At 40.9% G+C, this 20455-nt stretch overlaps 1 protein-coding gene across 2 annotated transcripts; it reads right to left on the bottom strand.

Annotated features, from left to right (window-relative positions):
- Positions 1-3444: 3444 nt before the first annotated feature.
- Positions 3445-17905, bottom strand: NFIL3 (nuclear factor, interleukin 3 regulated). 2 transcript variants are annotated; one of them, XM_053931541.1, is made up of 2 exons: positions 17805-17905; positions 3445-7423 (listed from the first exon to the last, which is right to left on the bottom strand). In XM_053931541.1, exon 2 carries the CDS (start codon positions 7228-7230, stop codon positions 5857-5859), a length of 1374 nt encoding a protein of 457 aa, XP_053787516.1. In that variant the 5' UTR covers positions 7231-7423; positions 17805-17905; the 3' UTR covers positions 3445-5856. The 2 variants fall into 2 exon arrangements, with proteins under 2 accessions (XP_053787516.1, XP_053787517.1); XM_053931542.1 differs by lacking the exon at positions 17805-17905 and adding an exon at positions 16012-16063.
- Between the last annotated feature and the right edge of the window lie 2550 nt (positions 17906-20455).

The raw sequence follows: 20455 nt of genomic DNA, 5'->3' as shown, positions 1-20455 counted from the left end.
TCTGTGCCAGATGGATACCAAGCAGCTGAAAGCTTTCTGTTTGTCTAGTTTGGAGAGAAAGAGGCTGAGGGGTGACTTCACTGCTCTCATACAGCTTCCTGAGGAGGGAAAGTGGAGAGGGGCTTGCTGATCTCTTCTCCCTGGGATCCAGTGAGAGGACATGTGAGAATAGTTCAAAGCTGCATAAGGAGAGGTTCAGGCTGGACAGAAGAAATTTCTTTACTGAGAGTGTGGTCAGACACTGAAACAAGCTCCCTGTCTGCCAGTGCCTTAAAAGGAGGCATTTGGATAATGCCCTACATGATGAGCTTTAACTTCTGGTCAGCCCTGAAGTGGTGAGGCAGTGGATTATCATTGAGTTTCATTGTAGGTCCCTGACAACTGGAAGTATCCCATTCTGATACCTGTCAATACCATCAAATATGTGGTGTTTGCCCTCTTCCTGATTATTTTCAGTGACATAAATATTATTTCATGAAAAAGGTAATTTTTTTTCTTAAGTAATCTCATTACAGAAAACGAGAAAATGTACACAATTCCTTCCAGTCCCATGCAATACTGATAGTTCATATATGTTGTCTGTTATTGTCACTTGTCCAATACAGATTTGCTTACACAAATATTTATGGTGTTTGCTTGTTCACATTTTTCACCATGAGGCTTTTATAGAACATATGTCACCAAGTCTTTTACTGAGCACATGTATTATCTATTCATGTGTATAATGTCAAGAACACAGAGAAAGGAAAACAGTGTTCTGCTACAATGGCCCTCATTGCATTTTATCATCTTTTCAGCTCTTAGGTGTGATACATTACGCTTTGATATTTTCTGATTTTTATACAAAGCATTAATGTCTCAGCTTTCAAGGTTTCATAACAGAACTGGCTTGGAAATGAATTCATTATGTTCTCAGTATGTTTAGATACCAAATTTAAGAGAATTTTTAGAGGCCCAGATTGTTAGAAACTTGTTTAGCATCATGCCTCAGAATGTAGACATAATGGATATGGATGCTGGCACATACAGATAGCAGGGTAGCCTGATTTTTTTATATGTGTAAGTTATTAAGTGAGATGCTCATTTGCACATCTAAGAATCTGAATAACATGAAAAGGTACAACAGCTGGCTAATGTTTTGAGTTGTGCTTTGACTTGTCAGGGGAGTGAGGGATGGTGGAGGAAATATTGACCTCATTATCTGAATGTTGGTAGTATTAGATGGCCATTTAGCTTCCTCAGAATGTTTGGACTGATGCAGGCTTTTTCAGATAAGGTCTCTTTCAGATGCACTAGAAGCAGGGAGGATGCTTGCATGCAGGAGACAAACCGACATCAAATCATGGCAAAGTCTCATGCCCTACATTCTTCCCAGGCACTTCTGTTTGTAATCCTGTGGAGCTCCATAGTGTTTCAGAGGGAATTACTATAACTCTAGTGACAGCATTGTTATCAGTGCATGGGTAATAGCTGGTCAACTCATAAAAAGCATAGAAGCATTCCCACTATTCTTTGGAGTCCTGAAACCAAATGTCTTCTGACACTTTCTCTTCCAAGCAAGTAAACACTATGCCTCTACTCTGACCTTTTGCTCCTAATTCACCAAGACCTTCTAGAGTTCTCATTGAATAAATAAAAGTTGGGTGTCTGGTCACCTTCTGTTTCATAGTGAGGAAGCTCTGTACAGTTCCAGTGATATGTACGAAGTGACATATATCACTGTTTCATCATGAGAGGTAGCCCTAGAGATAGAACAATCACTAGGAGTTTGTGCCAGGAGGGAACTGTAAAGTGTCTATCCTGGTGATGTTACTTCTCTTGAGTGAGTCCCTTATTGTACACAGACAAAGTCTACTTCATCAAGGGAAGTAGAACTTAAAACTGAGTTAAAAACCCTAGGATTCTGCCTGGTGTTTTTAACTTTTGATTTGGCACTGAAGTGGAACAATATGTTACTCATTCTTATGCAAGAAATACCAAAAATTCTTTTGTTGCATTCTTGTAGTTACCAATCTTGTATTGTGCAATAACCTATAAAAGTATCTTTCAAAAAATATGGTAATAATAAAGGCCATATTAATTGGATTCTCAGAGTTTCTTACTAAATTCACTGTATACAATTTTCAACAGCATATTCATGTGCTAGCAAGTAGAAAATATTTTTAGCAGTTGTTTTAACTAGACTTCAGGAATGTGTTTATTGCACAATTTTGCATTTGCACAGATGTGGTTTTGGTCTCATAAACTACTCAAATAGACATTAGGGAGAAAATAACAAGAGAAGAATAATCAGGAGTTGTCAGTTAGCTGTCTCCTATTCATGATCAAGGGCATATTGAGCTCTATAGAATATTAATAAAATCTAAATATATGCCATGCAATACATAAGTTTTACTGAAGACAGAAATTTGAGAGTATTCAGAAAATTATAACATTTGGGCTCAGTATATGTATGGGCATATCCACAATTCACCTCTCTATTAAAATAATGGCATTGATAGAACATGGGGCTACATTACTGTGTTTATACACAATTAAGTTAGGCAAATTTAATGAACGAGCTGTACTCACACTTTGTATTGCTAATTAACCACTAGTTGATATCACTAGGAAAAAGTTTACCTTGCTAATCAACAGTCATTTTTCAGACTTCTTGTACTTTTCCAGTAAGCCCTTCACATTAACAATTATCATGGAAGAGAATTTATACTGATAAGTCTCAGAATTACCAGTTTCTGTATTCCTTAACATTCTGTATTCTTCCTTAACATTTGTAATTGAAGACACTAAAATGAGAAAGATTCCCCTTTTGCCATGTTTCATGTTATTTTGTCAATTGCTGACAATTTTTGTAAGTTAAGAGGATGTTATGCCAGTTTATTCACAAGAATAAAAAAAGCCCATTTTGTGCTCAAAACCAACCTTCTGATTTCCCATTGAGAGACTAAATGACCATGACCAGCCAGGGATACTTTTTCCATGGAGGCTGATCCTGTTTCCTGTAGTGCAGGGAAGGCAGGTTGGAAGAGCACAGCACTTACATAATGATGTACCAGCTGAAGGCTGGAGCAGGGCAGTCTCATTGCACTCTCTCCCTCCCCACCCCCACAGGGTGACACTCCATCTTTCCCATTTCACATCCCAAGGGGAAGCAGGCTACAGATGGGCAAGCAGGGTGAGAGGTCTGCATGAGGAGGCCATCTACACAACAGTTACTGCAATTGAGCAGTTCAGAGTCAGCAGCTGTAGCCAATAATGGGGCTTTGGATGTACCACCCACACTCTAGCAGTTTGTATTTTTAATAGGTATGTGAAAGACATTCCAAGTATTAGATGGAGAAACAGCAACTTCAGCTTGGGAAGATCGGTCATCAGCCCAAATTAATGCCCCTGTGTTGGACTATGATGATGAACATAATAGAAAAGCATGTGGTAGGTTAGATCTGGTTTTGAACAAAAGACAAATTATTTATTTCTTTCTTCAAATGAAGCATAACACTAAGGTATAAAGGGAGTATAAATAACATCTGATTGTGCTCCTAAGCTCCATGCTATAACTTTCTTGCAATGACATCCTTCAACAAATTAACTACATCATTACTGTTAAGTATTAATTGCACAAAACAGATACACAAAATATATCATGAGCTAGAAAGAGGACAACATTCTTCCATTATGACAAACAATTCTAACAAGAAATGGAAAAAAACCCAATAGATCTAGGCTTACACTGATGGCAACACTGAGAGTTTTAAGTCCTCTCCTTGAACACATTACATGTGATAAATAATATGCAAAATATTTAAAGAATTTTATTGTTGCTTACAGAAGATACTTAGCAAGCAAGGAGGCAGTAGCCATAACTGCCTCATGTCTCATATCCCCATCATTCAATGCAAATTTTTACATTTCATGCAATAATCCTGAGCTTATTTTCAGTAACATTGAAATGTCATCTATGTTAATTACCAAATACATACAGAGCCCAGCTATGGGATCTATTGTATTATTAAGGCATGAAAAAAGAATAGCAGTTTATCAACTCTGAATGCCACAAATACAGCACAGCAGTTAGAAGGCTCAAAAAAGCTCAGAAAGTACCAGTGATTTCTGTGCGGAGGTCCTCCCAGAACACAACTGAATCATCAGTTCCTGAAAAGGCACAGAATCAAATCCTGTCCTTACTGACATCAGGGAGTTCTGCCATTGCCTTGACTGCTGGACCAAGCTTCAGAGCTATCAGGAGTGACTCAGACTCCTCTTCATATCCCCAAAAAATTGACAAACTTTCTCTTACTCAAGTCAAGTATTAATTAAAAAAAAAACAATACCTACATATTGTTTGTTAATTAGTATTTTAAGCCTATGGAAAGGTTCAATTCATTATACAGTATGGCAATTAATAAAAAGCCTTTTCAGAAAAACTTATTTGTTAGTCTGATTTATTAGTACGTTAAAAGAAGGGGGAAGTATCATGAAAAGAACCTCTGTAAAGTTGATGCTCTGTTTATGAATTATTTTTAAAATGAAAGATTTTAGTAAGCCAAACCAAGGATATGTGATACAATTCTAGACTCCATGGTTCAATGGCTCTTCTGAAAGACAAAGAGCACCACAGCCCTGTCCAGTCATCAGTGAAGAACTCATCATCTGCATAAGTTGTAAAGGGCTAGCAGTGTCTAGATTGTGCAGTTCTTCACACAGTCCCCATTTTACATCTGAGACGCTCTTGCAAAATGCCCTTAGCAAGCCAAGGTATTCCAGTTCAGTTAATTAAGCCATTGAAACCAGGGACAAATTGCTGGCAAGACTTACTTCATGCATAATTGCATTATGTCCCATCCTGGGAACTAAAATAGCAGATGATCTTTAACTCTGCAACTGCTATTGCCTAGCCTTTGTGTAAGTATTTACCTAGCTGAGCTCAGAGTTTACAAATCCAGTAGCCTTATACTTCATGTACAGGTGGCCCGTGGTCTGCCATGGACAGAATGCTGGTATGCAAGAGGGGTTGACTTTCCATGCCTGCACCCCTTGCAGATGCAAGCCACCCCTTGAAAGAGATGGCGCTGTCCAGTTGTGCCACTGCAAGGCTCTGAAAACTTTGCAGATGTACAAATCTGACTTAACTAATTTCACCTAAAACACCAAGTAATAATATTGAAAAATTGTTTGTCACACTAAAACATCCAGGAAACTCATTACTGTCTCATTTGAGATTGAAGGAGAAAAAAAAAGGCTGTTGATATTAGTTACTGGGTTAGAATTTGCAGGGCTTTTGGTTAATTTCTACTAAGAAATAAGTTACAGAAGGCTAAGGCTATAAATTGGTACTGTTTAAATTATAAATATTCACTTTACTTCTCTTCTAAAAAACGTGTTAAGGAAAAAGGTGGCCAGAAGGATCACACATGTTGTAAATTGTAATTTGGTTGTTAGGCTGCAAAAACCAAAAACGTAAGTGAAGTTGAGCACAGTGTAAGAAAAAACCCAGTTTTTAATTAACAACTTATTTACAAGTTCATAAAATCAACTGAACTGGAGTAGATGTTCTATGTTTGTCACCAATATTTTATTGTAACTGGTAACTTGCACGCTCTGTAGTAGAACAAAAGAAATTAAAGTCCACTATATACAGCCTTTGTACAGGCTACTTGACTATACTCAAGGCATAGTGATCATAGCACAACCTAGTCTTCATAATAATTTGTGCACAAAAAGACACCAATCAGACATTATGCGAACATTACAGTGAAATGACATCACAAGTCCAGTGAAAATTCAGCATCATACAAAACATATTCATCTACTGCAAATGACATCCTTTGAAACAATAAGCCTTTTTTCAGTAGTAAATTAACCAGAGTCTGATGCAGAGATTTGTGTAGTTATAAGTCTTTTAAGTGAAGCAACCTCTGCAGATAAGTTTGCTATGCCCTGCTTCAAATAGAGATTCTCTGACTCAGAGACATTGTAGATATTGTCTTTTATTTCAACAACTCCAGTTTTGCAACCACTCTGAATTTTAACGTTGAGTTCCTTCTGATGCCAAAGTTCTGGTTTAAGTGACCAGTCTTGGATATTAGTCACTTGAACCGAGAAAGGAGTGTGAGAAGAATGCACCAAGTTTTGTGCACCATGTTTTTCAAGCTCAAAATGTCTTTTTGAGGACATGTCAATGGGTGACGACAACTTCTGTGTTGCATCATAGTCATTATCCATTGCTTCCACTTTAACTTGCATGGCTTTGGCTTTGATTCGAAGTTTGTGAGGCAAAGCTGAAGAATTCACTTCTGGAACTTTAACTGTTGCATGAACATTTTTATGTTCAACTGGGGAATGAATTGGACCCTTAGGAACCTGCTGTTCATCTTCTCCATCAGATGACTTTCCAACTACACCATCATCAGTTTCTGACGTTCTCGGGGAATTACTGGAGGACCTATTAACTTGCAAGAGAGGAGGAGAATGTGAGTATACATTAAAGGTAGCTCCCATGTAGTTTGGATATATGGACGCTTTATATGAACCTCTGTCATCTCTTGGCTCTCTCTCTAATTCAATAGGCTCCTGTTTTATAATCTGGAACTTATTTTCAGGACTTCTACAGTTGCTTTGTATACGACTTGGTTGGGTATGCTCTACAGTTGATGTTTCAGATACATCAGACACTGAGCTTTGAGGAGAATGTTTAATGACAGAAATACAACTGCTACCAACTATAGATGGTTCATGTTCATCTACAAATGAGTTAATATTTGATTTGGAACTCTGATAATCTTGAAAATACACAGTTGTTGAGCTACTGAGTTTCTGTATCTCTTGGGCATAGGCCGCAGAACTAATTAAACCAAACTTTAACTTCAATGAAAGCAGCTCTGCCTTCAAAGTGGCATTCTCTTCTCCCAGTGCAATTAGTTTGTTCTCTAAGACAAGGTCATTCAGTCGTCGCTTTTCACGAGATCTTTTGGCAGCTTCATTATTTTTCCGCCTTTTCTCCCAATACATAGCATCTTTCTTTTCATCTGGAATGAATTCTCGTTTTCTCCGGCAAGCTGAAGATTTGCTCTTTCCACTACTTGCTTCAGTAAGTAGTATATCTTCATTTGTAGACAATTCTTCAGATACTTCTGCTAAGGTTGACTTAAGTACCATGATTTTGTCCACATTGCTACTTGTGTCAACAGGTCCGTGCTCCTTTTTAAGGGTCTGCATTTTTCTCAGCTGCATCAGAAACAATTTGTAGAAGATCTACAATAAGCAACAGAGCAAGCTATCTCCCCAGTACTTCTCACTCCACAACTTGATAAATACATTAATTTTAAATCCACACACATTCTTCATTTTCTTTCATAATCTCAGAGAGAAGTGTATGTCTAGAACCAGTTTTCTTAGCAGATTCAATGGGAATCTTCTTAAAAACCTGAAACAAATAGAGAATTTTATTACTACTTAGGAACTGCTGGATCAAAACATACAAAAGTAGCTATTGACAAATATTTTAGACAATAATTTGGTTGATTAAACCTGCTATGATATGAAGACAGCTCAACACTGAAACTATTGATATTCTAAATTTCATGACACCTAGAGGTAGCAGATTTGCTTCCAAAACAAATATTAAAATATTATATGATCCAAGGAAGAATCAATTAAAAAACATTTGAGTTTTGACCCTACACTAATGCTGTCACTGAACCTTCCATGACATCACTGGTCAAATTAAAACTTTCCAACACTTTAAACTGCAGAACAGGGAGCATGTTGATGAGCAGCACTGCAAAGTATCCTGTCCCACATTAAAGCATCTCTTCTGAAAACAGCTGTGGTGTATGACAGAAATGCAATATATTTGGGTCCCTCAAGGATTAAAAATAACATAAGCTGATTTAGAGAAGAAGGAGTGCTTTCTATTGTCTTAAAATACCACCATTATCCAATGCTTATCTATTAAGCATTTAATTGCTGCTTTTGAATCCTGTAAATATATATATATATATGTAAGTGTTTGTATCCATCATATTGATTCAAAGTAGCAAGTTCGCACACATAATTTAGGCAAGTACCTAACTAAAAAATATTGACAAAAAAAGTAATTTTCTAGTATCTTACAAAGAAAACATTAAAATCATTATTGAAAAATACATTAGAGAAATGACATTTAATTTAAAAATTGCATTTGACAAATAGTTGTAGTATGTCAAAGTAAAGTTTAATACCATTGGGGCATGTGCACCTCCAGGAAACAGCATTTGCATTGAAGTAAAAGTTTAGACCCAGAAGTCTTACCATTAACAAATAAAAACTAGCTTAACCTTTAGCTTCAGGCATTTTAATCATTAAATTTGAACTTAACAGTTTATATTGGCCTTTGTTTTATTTCGTACTTTTTAATGCAAAAATATTAAGATCACTTGGTCTTGATCTTATACACAGCTTCTCAGTATATAATTTTCTACAGTCAATCATGTTCCTGTTGAAAAGAATGTAGTATGCCAAGTGCTTTTATAGAATTGACTATCTAGTCAGCAATCATTCTTGCCTGTACAACCAGAAAAAAAAAAAAAAAATCAGCCACTTCAGATTAATGTCTCTATTTACTGGGAATGTTTTTACAATGACTGATGAAACTAATTTTAACATTATCAGTCAAGAAAGTTATAAAAGAATTAATGAATTGTATTCTGTCAGTTTCTCTTGTCTTTTCCAGAAGACAAAGTGGAATGAGTGATGTAGTAACAATTAAGCAAGGTCATAAAGACTAAGGTTTCAATCTGGGTTCTGTTCCATCAAACCATGCCAATTCTTCTGTCATGAAAAAATTAACACATTTAATAGAACAACTAAGTAGAATTTCCTAAATCCATGGTTAATTACTAACATGTAACTATTTGTCTTTGATAATACAACCCTAATGAAAAATAGTTAGAAACCAACCACACCAAAGACAGCATCGAATATTTTAGTGCAAAAGCAGCACCACAAATTGTCATGTTTGAAAAGAAGAAACATACCTCTAATACACAAACAGTTACATAGTTAGACCCTGATCCGAAATTCGAAGTGGAGTCAAAAGGGAGATTTCTGTCAGGACTGAAGGAGCTGGATCAGCAAACCAGAAACACTACAGCAAAGCAACATCTGTTTCTCAAAATTTTCAGTACAGTTTGATTTGCTGAAGTAGGTGTATAGACATTTTGCCCATTTCACTGATTCAGGGAATTAATTATTTAATTAATATGTATACCATTTTAAACCTAGTGTAAGTCAACAATTAAAAAAATCATTGCTGAAACTTTAAAACAACAACAAAAAACAGAAGACAAGGCCACTTGACCTTTTGTCACATTTGTAGATTATTCAGTCTCTGTAGCACTGTAGCATCATTTTACACTAATAGAATTCTGGGATTTCATTTCATTATCCTGTAGAACTGGGAGTACACAATTACTGATCCGTAATTGTCTTGATCCACTACAATCACTCTATTCACCTGTACCAGTCGCAGACACCTTCCATGACACACAGCAGGAAATTGTATCATGTACTCAATACCTATGAAATCATCACTTGTCTCTTAGTATGTATCTCAGCCAACTCTCACATGAGCAAAAAGTGCTCAAAACAACTTTTGTGAAATTTCATGTCCTTATCAGTTCACAGCTCTTACTGAATTTAACAATATCGGAGAGCTACACTCAAATCAAAATATTTGTTCTCCCAGAAAACACACACTAATATGCATATGTCATCATTATTGTTACCACATATATAGATGCACCATATAGCCTAGAACATCTACACTTAGTTGAAGTGGTAGCATAAACAAGGAAGTACTTATAGAATCATTGGATACTTTAAAAGAACAAAACCATACCTACACAAATGAAATACTTTTTCCTCTATAATATCCCCATCTTTTATTTCCACATGCCATAAAAGTAATGTTTAGTCTTGAGTAAGACTGTATCAGGATAAGAATTTGGACCTTGTCTATCAGTATGGTCTCCAGCTCAAAGCTATCCCACTTCAGTGTTTGTCCAACACTATGGTCTAGGAAAAATACTAATAATGGTAATAATAATTAGCAAAAAGTTTCTGGATTGTGGCTTTTTGCCTAAATGAATGTAGACTAATGACATAGTTCATCAATATGACCATACTGATAGATAAAAACTCAACTGCATGTCCAAATATCCTCCCGCAAGCCTAAGACTGGCACTGAGCTGAACTTAGCCCTACCAGCTGCAGAGTTCATGTCCCTTGTTCCATGGGACATCTGCAGATTGTACACTGGAATGGCCCAATCTGCTCACTGTAGCACTGTTAACTCCTGTTTTGGCCAGTCTCCCTCCTGTACACATTGTTCCTGGCATAAACAGACAGAATGTAAGTAGTATGCAATCCACAGTAAATATTAAGCATGTATCAAAATGACTGTGTTTTTGCATGCAATATTCAACTTTTCTCTCTGCCGGAGTCCATCAGTAAAGCTGTCAGGACAGACATGTAACCCACTGACATAGTCACACAGGTTTGCTATTTATTCAGTTACACCTAATGCCATTTACTTTTGCGAATTAACAGAACAACAGAAGATCTTTAACTCTTTCTGTATTCCTTGAGTGCTTTTATTATGGTAACTGGAACTGTGGCTTTACAAACAGGAGTCAAACCCCTTGTTTAGTAGTACTTCTTCACCTGGATCAGCCCAGTGCTGAGTCTGTAAACAAATTAAATTCCATCTGATGATAATGGCAACATGCCTTCAATGGAACCAGCCATTTCACTTCACTAGCATTTTATAATTCCATTGGAAAACATGAGTATTTAAACATAAATTAATGAACTGTAATGATTCCTCTGACTACATTTCAAATACCAATATTTTCCCTTATGATTAATTTTTCAATTGCTTTATCACTCCCTCATAAAGTGTTATAAAATCAACATTTGGTTGGTTGATGTTAATGGCATTGAGTGCCAATTCTACAATGTAATAACACTCGACCCTATTAACTTAATTACAAAGCCAGATTTGCTCCCCCAGCAATTTTGCCATTGACTTCAACAGAAGCAGAATACAGTCCCAGATTCTGTTGTATAGGACTCATGCTATTGAAGCAAAAAATTATGCACACAGAAATCACAAAAAATTAATTTATCCATGGGACTTCAAAAAACACTGAAATGACAACATGGCACATTCAAGATCTGATCCTGGGGATTTACGTATTCACACTGTAATAATTGAGAGGTCTCAAAGTTTGGAGGACAAGGCCACAAGCTTGCTCTCTTCTGTGTAATTTAATTGCATAAATAATTTCTGCTTTAGAGAATGTATGGGAACCTCCTCATGTACCGAAGCTTCTCCATAGAGTAACTGCATGCTTTCATTTATATTTAGCAAAATAATTCATTCTATTTCCAAGCATAATTTTTCAAACATATCCTAGGATAAAATGACTGTTTAATTCTACAGCTCTAGCATTTTGATAGTGATTCTATCACACTAAATGAAATCCCATTCCTAGCATTGGATGCTCAAACACAATTCAGTTTTGTATCATTGTGTCTACAAGAGGAATATATATCAGCCCTTAAAAATGGAAGAAAATAACAGTTGTGTATAGCTTCTTTTGTTCTAGGAAAAAAAACATGCCTCTATCATCACCACCACTATATGGCACACTTGCAAAAACAATTGTGCTCATCTTAATGTCTCTGCTTTTTTTTTTTTAGTTGATGTTGTCCATGTTTTGCATAGGTATCTTTAATTATATTACTGCCACCATTCTGCCCCAGTTTATCAATTTTGAAAATCTGGCTACATACCAGATGAGCTGCTATAGAAATTGTTCATAGATTCAAAAGTTGCCAGTTTCCATTCCAAATTTTGGAAAACTGAAAGACGTATTTTGCACTTTATCTTCAACGTATTCCAAAACCAGATGCTATCTATCTCAATACTTTGATAAGGTACAGAAAATATATAATTCTCATCACACACATAGGACTGAGTTTAAGCTCAGGTGGTGTATGCACAGCCTCCCTAAACACTGCTGAAAAATGTTGGAGATACTCTACTTCTACTGCTTTCCACAGACAAAAATTTTGCCGTGAAACTCTGCACCTATCATTATCACTATCTATCATAATTCAGAAATCCAGAATATTTCCAATCTCCACTGAAGTCCTCCAACATACTTTTTCTTGCCTTTTACCTAAAACAGTTTGTGGGTTCATGTTCCTGTTGAAGAAAAGCTTTAATGCTGGAAACACTGAAACAGTGATAGCCCTGGGATAGATCTGTGGGCCAGAGGGTCTAGACAACACAGAACAAATGAAGTTAAAACTTTTTGATAAAACTTAGGTGACTGCATTTTATGCTATGACAGACAGGTTATTCACAGTCACAAAGGGGAAAAGCATTTACAACATTAATATTGCCACCAATTTCTGCTGTTACATAGTAACATGCATAAGGACCACGAATGTGTTACAACAGCATGAAGCAATGCACAAGTATTGATCCTGTACGCAGTTTCCTTTTCCTACAACTTCATGAACATCTTAAGTGCTTACTGTTTCAGGACCAATGTGTAATTAGGTCAGTGGAACACTGATGATGATAACTTTGTACAAGCTGACCCACTTTTGCTAAAATGTTGATCATATTATTGAAGGAAAAAAATGGAATATGTCCACAAAATATATTCCATCGGGCTCATCAGAAATCATTTATTATGACACTGTTCAATCAAATGTAAGGAAAAAATAAGTAAGATTATAATGGAACTTGAAATACTATTGCAAATTCATATTACCCAACTCTATGTTGTACCCAGAAAGCTGATGTCATATGTAATTTTTACAAAAGGCTTTCTTTGTTGGAAAAATTACTTTAGTTACAGTTTATCTTAAGAACTACAAATTAACTCATTAAAGTACAGCCTGCTTACCAAAGGTAAATTACAGAAATAAAATTTCTATTTGGAGAGCAGAAAACATATGTTAAGGGTAGCTGTTCAGAAAAGGTCAGTGAAGCTTAACAAGTGCCAATTTGCCCCACATTTTCTTTCATTTCCTTGTGAGGACAGTATGATTCTGCCAGATCAGTTCATGTTTCCTAAAACAAGCTATTTATTGATCTGGTTAAAATGGTAAAAAACAAGAACTAAGAATATTACTGATAGCACCAGGAAAAAATGTAAAACTGAGAAGGAATATATCTTGGGTAAATATTTAATTCCATATATATAATATATATATCGTATACACATGTAAATATGCAATTTAATAATACCGTATCACTTTCCAGTATTTTAATAATGCCTCAATAGCAGCAACTGTTACTGAAGTTACAGTACCATCTATGACAGAATGTTTTTCATTTCAATAGCTACTTGACAGCAGGAAGAACTAGACTGTGAAAAGCTATAACTTAATAGCAACCATGTTCTGGAAATACAATTTCAGGTTTCCCTTAGTTACAAACCATTAAAAATAAGTCCACAAAATCAAATATTAATTATTCTGACAACATATAGCTTTCTATTATTGATCTGTGTTCTTAAAATGCCAACCATGGACCAGACCTTCAGCTGACCTAAATTTATATGGCTCTATTTAAAGGCAGCAGAATTATGTCAATTAATCCCAGCTGATGCTCTAAACATGCATCTTGTTATATAACAACTGAAGTAAATATATAAAATAAATGCTGACTGTAAATTGTTGTTATCTACCACTCACAGCAGAGAGAGCAGAGAAACAGCAATCTTTAGAGCTCCAATTCTGTGAGATGGTCCAGACCACTGCCCATGCTGAGCATTATTTTCTTTGTTGGGTTGCATTTCACTTGCAAAGAGAAGTCTTGCAGCACTGGCATCTATATTGTCAGCTGTTGTGCAGACACCTCTATAGCAAAAACTGGTTAATTATTCAAATACTGCAGGACAGACTGAAAATTACACCAAGGTGGAGCAACTCGAGAAAAGGAAAAAAGCCAGGTCTTAAATAAGACATTTTTCCTAATAGAATATATATTTAATATCTGTCACAAAATTCAGTCTCATATTATGTTATTTTGGACATGGACCAATTCAACAAGTGAATTAGGAAAAAATGCAGGGTATCTAAGGTGGCTTTAGATTTATTTCAGATCTACCATATAATATAATTTCTTAATAACTTTGCTTCTACCACATTTTTAGTCAAGACCAACTATTCCCTTGTTTACACAATCTTGTTTTAACAGTCATGCTTACCATCAGTATTAGGCAGTTACATTATCATGTAGCTACTAAAAAAATATTTTCAAATTCTGTAAGGTAATGCTTTAATACTGTAAAATACTAAAACGGAAATCAATTGTCATTTTCTTTTAGATTGGACTGCAGGAATTGGCCATCTATTTGCATTTTTTTTCTATTACATAGCCTAAGCACATTTATATCGCATAACTGGCTGTAATGATCATGGCAAGGTCACCTAGAAGAGTCAATTAAGCTGATGAGTCAGATACATTGCTTAACAGTGTGTAATAAGACTCAAACAGAGGATTTTATTGTTCATATTATTGCATCACAGTGATGTTATAACAGCAGCGAGATTGCCGTCTGGAAAAAAACTATTGCATAAGTGTAGTTTGCATAACTATTTGTTAAAATAAGTCAATTTAAAATGAGTTAAAGGTTTATTTTATTTAAGAGTTTTATTTCAAGATAAAGGATTGGAAAAAACCAGCATGGTGCTGATATCTTTCTCAGACTCTCTTTTGACTCTACTGCAATAGAAAGAATGCATGTTCTATAAATTTCATCTAAAGCAAGGCAAATACTGTTCCTTCTTAAGATGAAACAAGCTGTTTGGAGGTCATGTAAGTTCATACTGCCCATGGGAAGATTCTTAGCTTCTTGACACCTTCACATCAGTTTCTTAAAAACAAAAACTAACAAACAAAAAAATCCCCTCCCCAGACCTCAAAACAAAATGCAAAACAACCCCCACCAAAACAGCAGAAACTTGAGGCTTTGGATGCAAATTCAGGAAGCTGGATATTTTGAAAGCTAGTTAAGAGTCCTTTGGAGCACGAATTAAAAATATAAAGTAAATGAAAGTGGAGGCAGATTATTCTAAAGCTTATTAGCATTTTAACAGTCAAAGACATCTGTAATGTAACAATAACTGTTAGTGCCAATGTTATTAATGATCCTTATTCAACAGTCCTTGAACTTATTGGTTTAAATCAGGTTTTTGGGCCAAAACACCAAATCCTTATTCATTCGAGTTTCCCATCAAAGTCAACATTTTGATTGAATAAGGTCCATAAAAGCAATGCACAGAGCAATATTTCAAACGAGGCTCTGGATTTAATTAATTACTGAGGAGGGCAAAGATAACTCAAAGTAGGTTACATACACACTGGAGCAAACATAACGAAACTAAGTGCAATCATTCAAGTTACAAGGACAACAAAAAAAAAAAAAAAAGGGGGTTGTTTTTAACAAAACAGTAACTACAAAAAAGCCTCACTGTCAAGGCTGTACTTGGCCCCAACAATCAAGTAGCAAAAAAGTTCATGCAGTTACCAAGAATATTACATTTTTAAAATACTTTGCTGCTACTTCCTATAGCAGGTACAACGAACATAAAGCCTGTGGCTGGGGTACTCGGTTGGAAGGTTTTTGGTCAGAAGCACAGTGATGTTGGTTTCACGTATTGGAGAACCGTTTTAGTAATTAAAAATTAAAAAAAAAAATTAAAAAATTAAAATCACCTCATCTTGAAAGGCAAGTTATCGTCAGCAACTTTCAAGCTATGCTCCTATCGAGGACACAGCACAAGCTGGCCCCAGAATACAAAACACACAGCCACTGCGACGCCGAACTGACTTGGGGAAAAAATTACAGAATTAGGCAATGATGATTTCTCCCTCCCCCCTCCCTTTATGGTGTTGTTGTCGTTCGTTACGTAAGAAACGAAAGAAAACGCTAATCTCGTGCCTACCTGCGAGGGCCTTTGTCTGGCGATCCCTGCCTGCAGGCGACGGTGGGACTAGGGGGGTGATGGGCAGCGGGGTGGGGACGCTCCGCGGGGCGCGGTGCGGGGCCGAGCGGCGGGGAGACGGCGTCCGCCGCCCCTGCGCCGCTCGGCCCCGCAGCGCGCCCGCCACAAAGGCGGCCCGGCTCGGCCCCGCGGCCCCCTACGTGACCGGCGGCGCATGGCCCCGGCCCGCTCGGCCCCGCGCTATCAGCCCGCTGGCCCCCCCGCCGCCGCCGCCGCCCCAGCCCAGAACAAAGGGCTGAGGGGGAGCGCCAGCGCCCCCAGCCCTCGCTCGCCCGCCGCCGCCGCGCCCCGCCGGCCGCCGGGGAAGGGAGGCAGCGGCGACCCCCGCGAGCCTCTGGGAGGAGAAGATGGGCGCGGAGAACTCGTCGGGCTCCGCGCACCCGCTCCGCTCCACCGCCCATCGGATCTGTCACACTGACCTACTGCCGGCGGCCGCCCCCGGAGCCCGGCTCCGCTGCCCCACGGCGGCCGGCGGCACCTGGTCCCCAGCTCGCCGCGGCCGTCAGGGCACGGCCGGGACGGCTCTTCCTCTCCCCTCTAGCGCGGCTGAGGATCTCCCGTAAACGCCTTTCTTCCTTAAATTAAGCCGTTCCCGTTTGGTTTGTTTTGGTCTGATGTTTTGTTCGGTCGGTTTTTTTAAAAATTATTTTTCATTATTTTTTTCCCACTGAAAGCCCGTACCGGAGAGATGCCACGGCGTCTGGGCGAAACGCCTTCCCTAAAAAATAAATACAGCCTGATCTAAAACGCCTCCGAAGGCGTAGAGTTAAAAATCCGAGCAAATGCCTCGAACGTCTTACACACGCACGGCTCTGGAGAAAAGACCAGAAATAGCACATGAAGCCACAATTGCTAAAACGCGAAGGGGCTAAATATAGACCCAACACAAATCTCGTTTTAAGGCACCCGGCACGCAGCCGGCGAGCGCGCCTCGCCTCCCCACTTACCCAGTTGTGTACTTGCCCTAATAAACACACTTTAACAAAACCTGTTACAGTTACGGGTTTAGGGGGCTTTTTTTTTTTTCGGGGCGAGATTGTCCTAGTTTCTTTGTAGGCAGATTATAAAATCGCATAATTAGCTCCCTTTTCCCAGCCCCGCCGCCAGCATATTTTGTGGTTACATAATGCAACATTTCCAGGAACTATTATGCGATCGGTCCCGCAGCGCCTAAAAAACAGCGACAAAAAGTGACGAAAATGCTGGCTGAGACAAGCGCAGCCCCGGTCCCGGGCCGCTGCCATTGATCCCGACTGCCCGCGGGCAACATGCCCCTACGCCGCCCGAGAGAGGACTGGGTCTGGCCGGCGGGCTCCGGCAGCAGCTCCCGGTGGTTTCGTGGCTGGCGCTGCCCGGGACCCAGTCCTCCGCCCCGCACGGCATCCGCCGCGGCAGCTCCGCTCCCCGCCGGCATATTATGCAACGCGGGGCAGCCGCTCCGGCGGCGCTGCCCGGGGCTCGCTGCGAAGACGCGCGGGGGGCAGCGCGGCACGGCACGCCAGGAACGGGCACGCCCCGACAGCGAGAGCAGTCGGCCGGCATCTCCCGGGCTGCCTCCCGCGCCACCACCCCTCCGCCGAGCCGCCCAGAGCGGGGCCGCCGACGGACCCTTCCCCGCCCGGCGGCGGCCGGAGCTGGCTGGGCTCCCCTTAAGCAAGGGCCGACCCCCGCCCGAAGCTAGAGCGAAGCACCGGGCGGGCACCCCAACTTTGTACGCGCGCCTTCCTTCCTACCTGCAGCGCACCGCGGAGCGCCGAGCATTCCTCGCCCCGCGCCGGTCCTCGGGCTAGGCGGGCGGGCGGCGGTGCGGAGCGGGCGCGGTGCGGTGCGGTGCGGTGCCGCGCCGTGCGGGCGGCGGCGGAGCGGCGGGCGGGAGCGCGCGGCGGCGGCGGCGCGGAGGGATGTGTGTTAGTAGGTCAGGGCTGCGCGGCGCGGCGCTCATAGCCCGCATGCCGGCCGCGCCGCGCCGTGACTGGCGGCCGCGACCAGCCAATGGGCGCCGGGCGCCGAGGGGAGCCGGCCAATGGGAGCGCCCGGGGGCGGGGCGGGGCGGGGCGCGGGGCGGCGCGCGGTACAGTAGGTCTGTGTGCTGCGATTGCATAACCGCCGGCGGGGGCGGGGGGGGGGGGGGGCGGCGGCGCGGGGGGCGCCCGCGCTTACGTAACCGGCGCGGCGGCAGCGCGCAGGGGGGGCGCTCGCCCCGCGCAGCCTCCGCCCGCCGGGGCGCGGCGCCTCCGCTCCGGCGCGGCGGGGCCCGAGCGCCGCCCCCTCGCCCCGCGCCGCCGCCTCGGCTCCCGCCGCGGTGCCCGGCGTTACGGGCGTGTGTCTGCGCGGCCTGTGGGAGCCGAGCCCTCGCACCCGCCGTCTCCGCGCCGTCGGACAAGCACGCGGGAGCCGCGCTCGCGAGGGCGATCCGCCGGCGGATCGCGCTGCGGGTGCCGTCACTCGCGGAAAGCAGCGGCGATAATCGTAAAAGGGCGAGGAGGAGAGAAATGGCAAGGGGAAAGGAGCCCGCCGGCGGCCCAGCCGGGGCGCCGCCTAGCCCTGGGCTGCGCGGGCGCCAGGGTTTGTCCGCCGGCCTTCGTGGCCGTCAAGGCAGAAGGATTTCGGTGGCGTTGCTTCATCTCCGCCCTCGCCTCTGAGCCGGCAGCGCTTGAAGTGCTGCGCAGAAGCGGGGACGCTCTCTGGAGAAGCTCAGTCCCGGGGCGATCCGCGCCCGCGGCCCCCCGTCCCCGCGCCCCACACTCTCTCCCAGTGAGCGGAGATGCTGTGGAGAGCCTGGTGCTGGTTTGTCCCCTGTTTCCGTTCTAAAAGGTGGCACACGGCCAGCAAGAAATCCAGTTGTCAACCCAGAACGGGTTTGAATGCACACGTTTGATGAGGTGTGAGATATGTACCTTCCTCTTTTTTATCCTCACAGAAGGTTTGTATCTCCATCTCTCTTCTTTTTTTTTTTTTTCCCTTTCTTTCTTTCAGAAATAAAAATTATGGAGACAACAGAAAATTTTCTTTATTAAATCCTAGTTCCGGAACATAAATGATTCATGATTTCATTCTGTTAAACACTTACTGAAATAGTATAGTCCTCACCAACATTATCTTGGTACATTACTCTGTCATCCTGTATTTATATGTCAACAGAGATAGCCCTCTGGAGTAAAGCAAACCTAACAGAAAGCAAATTCAGAGTATTTTTTGTTTATCTCAGCCCTCAGTGTTTTATAACATGTACCCATAATGTTCCTCTACAATAAAATCTAAATGCCTTGAATCCATTTCCATCTATCTCCCTGGATTATTTAATATGAAAAGTCTACTAACCTTTACTCACATTGGTTTACCCCCCTTCCTTTCCTATTTCTAATATCTAGCCTATGCATCCTTGTTAAAAGTAACAGACTATGGAGTGTGTGACAGACAATCCACTGTGACAGACACGGGGATTCAAAAGCAACCCGACTGCAAGAGATCAACCACTGCCTCCACCTGGAGGCTGCACAATCACGGGGTTTTTTTTCCCATGCTTCCACTTGCCAGTGGATAACAGACATGCAGAGACAGTTGGCATGCTACTGGAAATGTCAGACATGAGATCCAGCAATAAGCTTGAAGACCTGCTTGCTCATAAATATTGGTGGCTTACTTAAGGTCTTTGGCACACTGAAGAACCTATGTGAGGAATCTTGTGCAGCACACATTATGTCCCACACGTATCGTTCCAGTCCAGTCCACTGAGTTCTCAGGACTCAAAAGCCAAAGAAAATCCTGAGACTTCAGGCAGTTTTTAAAATTAAATGGTACATATTGTTTTCACCGTGATAAATGTTTTCTTATGAATCCTGGACATACACTTTTAACAACTTTTACTCTCATATCTAGGGGAAAAAAAAAAAAAAAAGCAAAAAGCAGTAGTTCAAATTTGCCTTCATGACTCAGGTTCTAGAAATTCTAGAATTCTAGAAAGAAGTCTCCAAGGCAAATAATATCCTTCCTATGTGGGTGGACAGTCTTGGAAATAATATTCCAGATGGAGTTTGGTCACCTATTTGCTTATATGTTTGTCACTAAATATAATCAGCCATAAAACCAAACCTGATCTTTCTCCCAGATTAGTAACAAAGATATTTTCTATATTTTACATTACTTCTATTTGGTGGAGGTCAGGAAAGTCAAAACCTTTTACAGCAAAATCTGGTCTTACTCTCCAAATCTTACAGTGGGCACTTGACAGATTCAGGGATAAGGTTGGATGCAGGGCTGAATGCTTATGTTGTTAGAGGAACATATTCACCATTTTCCACCTCTTCTGAGGTACAGAAAAAAATAGCATGGATGAAAGACATAGCTTTGTGTATTCTGCACAAAAGGAATCTAAGGCTTTTGG

Source organism: Vidua chalybeata, chromosome Z, assembly GCF_026979565.1.
Source record: "Vidua chalybeata isolate OUT-0048 chromosome Z, bVidCha1 merged haplotype, whole genome shotgun sequence".
Lineage (NCBI taxonomy): Eukaryota > Metazoa > Chordata > Aves > Passeriformes > Viduidae > Vidua > Vidua chalybeata.
Note: the sequence above shows the minus strand (reverse complement) of the source record. Positions and strands in the feature narration are given on the sequence as shown.

What these genes read in the sequence shown, in the direction of transcription:
- NFIL3 (XM_053931541.1), bottom strand. Translation starts at nt 7,230, where the DNA reads ATGCAGCTGAGAAAAATGCAGACCCTTAAAAAGGAGCACGGACCTGTT.